The 5,541-nt window shown below is 50.1% G+C and overlaps 1 protein-coding gene across 1 annotated transcript; it reads left to right on the top strand.

Moving 5' to 3' along the window:
- The first annotated feature begins 2,952 nt into the window (after positions 1-2,952).
- LOC127346725 (uncharacterized) lies at positions 2,953-5,053 on the top strand. Its single transcript, XM_051372998.2, has 2 exons — positions 2,953-4,944; positions 5,039-5,053. Exons 1-2 carry the CDS (start codon positions 3,451-3,453, stop codon positions 5,051-5,053), a joined length of 1,509 nt encoding a protein of 502 aa, XP_051228958.1. The 5' UTR covers positions 2,953-3,450.
- Positions 5,054-5,541: the final 488 nt, after the last annotated feature.

Raw genomic sequence — 5,541 nt, 5'->3', positions numbered from 1 at the left:
CGATGGAGGAGGAGGATTCATCCTCCTCCTCTTCCTCCTCGTCATCATCATCGTCTTCGCTGTCCGCCCAAGCACGGAATCGCTTGGCCGGCAGAAGCTTAGCGGGGGAAGAGGGGCCGCCCTCCTCTTTTTCTTCTTCTTCCTCTACTTCTTCCCCCTTCCCGTCGGGGGAGGTGGGTTTCGCCCAAGGATGGAGGTCGTCTTCACTTTCGCTCATCAGCTCCCCATCGATGAGGAACTTGAGGTCCTCTTCCCCATCGGTCAGAGGCAGGTCGCTCTCTGGCGCGTGATCGGAGTTCCACTCCGGCTCGCTTGAAGAGAATGATTGGAGAGAGACGAAAGAGGAGGAAGAAGAAGACATGGCTGAGGGAGAAGAGGGTTTTTTGGTGCCGATGGCTGGAACAGAGGAAGGGGATGAAGAGAGCTAATCAATCGGCACAGTTAAATAATGAGAAGCCTGGTGGAAATTTAATGCCATCGCAGTTTCCGAGGAAGTGATGCCAAAGCTATCGAATTTTGCAGAGAAGCTGAAAGACAGGTCATCATGATGAAGAATACTGCGCCAGGTCTGCTCTGCCACGACATGACCCTTCGAAGGAAAAACAGAGTGGTTTTGAAATTATCATTGCCAAAACCAGGGGGGCATGTGTTATCACCAGATTTTGGCCAAATCAGGAGGTGGGCCGTAAGGGAGATGGGCTTGGAAGATTACACGTGGGAGATCTCTGAAGCGGCCTCGCACGAAGAGTTTGGGCTAGATTGCCCGTGTATCTTTAATTATGGTAGATTATATCTTAGATTAAAAGTTAGAGTTTGTATCGTGCACGGTGGGGATTATTCCCACGTTAGAAAGTCCCCCGGACTATAAATATGTATCTAGGGTTTATGAAATAAACAACAACCAACGTTCAACCAAACAAATCAATCTCGGCGCATCGCCAACTCCTTCGTCTCGAGGGTTTCTACCGGTAAGCAACATGCTGCCTAGATCGCATCTTGCGATCTAGGCAGCACAAGCTCCACGTTGTTCATGCGTTGCTCGTCATCGAAGCCTTGTTGATGGCGAGCAACGTAGTTATCATAGATGTGTTAGGGTTAGCATAGTTCTTCGCGTAACATGCTATCGTAGTGCAACCCTTGCATGTCTAGCCGCCCTTACACCTATCTTAGGTGTAGGGGCGGCACCCCGCTTGATCATTATTTAGTAGATCTGATCCGTTACGATTGCTCCTTGTTCTACAAGGATTAGTTTAATATCTGCAATAGTTAGGCCTTACAAAGGGGTGGAGGATCCAGCGGCACGTAGGGTGTCGTTCGCTAGCCCTAAACAGGATGTTCCGGGGATCAACCTCGTGTTGGTTTTTAGGCCTTGTTTAGGATCGGCTTACGATCACCGTGCGTGGCCGCGAGGCCCAACCGTGAGTAGGATGATCCGATTATGCGGTGAAAACCCTAAATCGTCGTAGATCTCATTAGCTTTATCTTGATCAAGCAGGACCACCATATATTCGTGCACCTCGTACGAATCATGGGTGGATCGGCTCCTTGAGCCGATTCACAGGATAACCTGAGAGCCGATCGAGGCTCGTATTTAATGTTTACGTGTATGCCATGCAGGAAACTAAGCGAGGCATCTCCATCACCTTCCTGACCAGGTATAGGTCAGGTGGCATGCCCTTGCAATCAGCATCGGACGTGTGACCAGAAGGCTTTGCGGGCCGTCGCTCGGAGGGACCTCAGCCAGCCGCAGCTCTAGGTTGTTCCCGGCTCTACGGTGTTGCCCGTCGCTGCCCGCCGGTGGGTTTCGGACGACAACAGAGCTGCCTTACATGATTGAGATTCATATGATGATGCTTGTAATCTAGATGTCATTATGCTAGTCAAGTGAATTTTACTCATGTGATCTCCGGAGACTCCTTGTCCCACGTGTGTAAAGGTGACAGTGTGTGCACCGTGTGGGTCTCTTAGGCTATATTTCACAGAATACTTATTCACTGTTATGAATGGCATAGTGAAGTGCTTATTTATATCTCTTTATGATTGCAATGTATTTTGTATCACAATTTATCTATGTGCTACTCTAGTGATGTTATTAAAGTAGTTTTATTCCTCCTGCACGGTGTAATGGTGACAGTGTGTGCATCTGTGTTAGTACTTGGTTTATGCTATGATTATGATCTCTTGTAGATTATGAAGTTAACTATTGCTATGATAGTATTGATGTGTATTATTCCTCCTACATAGCATGAAGGTGACAGTGTGCATGCTATGCTAGTACTTGGTTTAGTCGAATTGATCTTTCATGCACTCTAAGGTTATTTAAATATGAACATTGAATTGTGGAGCTTGTTAACTCCGGCATTGAGGATTCGTGTAATCCTACGCAATGTGTTCATCATCCAACAAGAGTGTAGAGTATGCATTTATCTATTCTGTTATGTGATCAATGTTGAGAGTGTCCACTAGTGAAAGTCTAATCCCTAGGCCTTGTTCCTAAATACTGCTATCGCTGCTTGTTTACTGTTTTACTGCGTTACTACTGCTGCAATACCACCACCATCAACTACACGCCAGCAAGCTATTTTCTGGCACCGTTGCTACTGCTCATACTTATTCATACCACCTGTATTTCACTATCTCTTCGCCGAACTAGTACACCTATTAGGTGTGTTGGGGACACAAGAGACTTCTCGCTTTGTGGTTGCAGGGTTGCATGAGAGGGATATCTTTGACCTCTTCCTCCCTGAGTTCGATAAACCTTGGGTGATCCACTTAAGGAAAAACTTGCTGCTGTTCTACAAACCTCTGCTCTTGGAGGCCCAACACTGTCTACAGGAAAAGGAGGGGGCGTAGACATCAAGCGCCGACAGAAGCGGGAGGGCGCACGATTGCTGGGCCTCGTCGTCGACCTTGGCGACGATGACGACAGGAAGACGCTGGCAGGGGAGCAGCAGCGGCGGCGATCCCGGCCAGGGCAACAGTCATAGTGGCAACGGCGACCAGGGAAGCAGCAGCGGTGCCGCGGCCAGCTGATGGTTGACGGTGGCGACATCAGCGGCGATGAGGACTATACCTTCTTCTACCCCACCTCGACTGCTAGCCGTCATCTTTTTATGTTTTAAATTATGTTTTCATTTTATCTATGTAAAAACCGCCTAAATATGAACAGCCTTCGTCTAAATATGATTGAATTTGCCCCTACTAATGGGACGGCAAACGGAGGCCGAATACTTATTCGGCCCTCTTTCTATCTAGAAAACTAAACTCGGTCCCAACACGTGACCGGATCCGGATCCAGTTCGATCTGGGCTGCAAATCTATTTCCTCCCCGATTCCGACTTAATATCCAACACCGATTCCTTTTTCCTCCATAAATTGATCGACACCCAGCGGCGGCATCGAGTCAACAAAGAACAAAAAAGCAGTACTCCAGTACGGATCTAAGGGAAAATGAAGTATTTCTGGGCGGATAGTGATCTCGGTGAGAAGAAGGAGCCTTTGGCGGATGAAGATGAGCATATGCAGACCGAGGATGAAGATGAGGATATGCAGGAGGAGGAGGATATCAGATATGAGAATGAAGATGTCATCTTGCCCGCCTCCCTGTGTCCGCCTGCTCATGGACAAGACGGCGATCCATGGAGCGGCTTCGTGCTCCTTGACCTCCAGGCTTACTTCTCCGAACGCCGCAACGCCACCACCGCGTCCTGCGAGATGAGGGGCGGCAAGGGGATCATCCATGTCACCTTCTGCTCCGCCGCCCCGCCGCTGGTATCCTACTTCTGCGTCCACTACAGCGGCAGCTTGAAGCTCTCGCATTTCGCGGTGCAGCCCGAAATCGTCGCCTCGGACGGCGGCCTCGCCCTCCTCCGCGTGCCCCTTGGCGATGAAAGCGATAGCTTGGACCCCGACATCAGCGAATACTTCATCTATCACGCCGGCATCATGGGGCAGAGCCCAACCCTCACGGAGCTCCCGCACCCCAGACCCTATGAACTCCTCGACCACCACACCAGCATCGTGCGCCACTGCCCCAACCGCCACCGCCACCGCGACAACCATGACTGCGCTCACTGCAGCTACACCATCGGCTCGCTCTGCCCCGCGCACACACAGCACTCTTACCAATACCAACTCATTCTGCTTCACAAGGACACCATGGCCTGGAGCTGCGAGACCATCCCGATAGACAAGGAGACGGCCAACTCTCACCCTTGCACTACCAATACCATCAACATCGGGGGAAAGCATGGCACCGTGGGCTGGGTCGATCTCTGGCAGGGCATACTCTTCTGCGACATGCTCGCCTCCGAGGGACGGCGCGCACTTCGCTACGTCCCGCTGCCGCCGCCTCTCGTGGAGAAGAGGGGTGTCTATATGGGCCCTCCGAGATGTTGTCGGGACATTGCCGTCGTAGATGGTTTCATCAAGTGCGTCCATCTGCAGGTCCGGGTTGTGCTTGGTTCGTCCACCTATGACGGCGGATTCACCTCAGATGGATGGTCAGCTGCACTATGGAGCATGGAGATCACCGACTCGCTGTCGGAGCCATGGTACCTGGACTGTAAGCTCGATTCCACTGACCTGTGTGATTCTCTGCCTGAACTGAAGGTCGATGCCGGTACGACGCAGCCGACGTTGCAGAGGCTCCACATAGGCCAGCCCACCCTGAGCCTGAAGGACGACGGCGTCGTATACTTCCTCACAAAGATCGACCACCGGGACGACGACCGCAACGGGTGGGTGCTCCCTGTTGACACGGCGAAAAAGACGATACAGGGTGTGGCTGAATTCGGATGTGAAAGAACGCTTGGTTTTGAACTGGTGTACATTGCAAGTAGGATAGCTGAATATCTCCAGGTCACTCCAGGTGATACGGACAAGATATATTCAACGGAGAGTGCTCTAGCTAAACCAGTGAAGGATGATCACGCACCAAGCAAGGTAGCGTTAAATTTCCGGACGCCTCCGCGTTATTTGGTCGTCGGATTGATCTGCTGTCCGATTTATTAGTTTCCAGTTTGTTTGAATCGTGTAGGATATTTTCCATTAGTCAAACGTTAGTCAATTTTGATGCCTAACAGCCAGGGCCACGCGGCCCACGCCCATGTATCATTTAGACCCGTTTTAAGTTGAGCAGTGAGAAACCAGAAAATCGCCAGGGGCGGCCATATGGTTAGTGTATTTTTTTCAACAAGGAGAAAATATATTACTATTGCAAAGAACCAATTTACATCCAGCCTTTGCATCAATACAATGTCCGGACCTAGGCAATACATTCAGCTAAAAGGAAAAAGAAGAAAACAGGGCCCCACAACATTGATCAATCGCTCGAATCAGCGACACCCAAACCAACACCAAAAACAACATCGGACTGCATCATAGGTTCTCCAAAAGCGACGCCTTCAACAAGGGAATGGTGACAAGCGCCATCGTCGCTCGGTCAACTGATCTTAGATTTTCACGTAGAATAAAAGTTTGAGCTTTCAAAATAGTGCATTCAACAAGACCATTGCTAGATATAACCAATGAAGACCAGAC

This window comes from Lolium perenne, chromosome 4, assembly GCF_019359855.2.
Source record: "Lolium perenne isolate Kyuss_39 chromosome 4, Kyuss_2.0, whole genome shotgun sequence".
Lineage (NCBI taxonomy): Eukaryota > Viridiplantae > Streptophyta > Magnoliopsida > Poales > Poaceae > Lolium > Lolium perenne.
This window is presented reverse-complemented; position numbering and strand designations above follow the sequence as displayed.

Coding starts and splice junctions, on each gene's coding strand:
- LOC127346725 (XM_051372998.2), top strand. CDS start 3,451: ATGAAGTATTTCTGGGCGGATAGTGATCTCGGTGAGAAGAAGGAGCCT.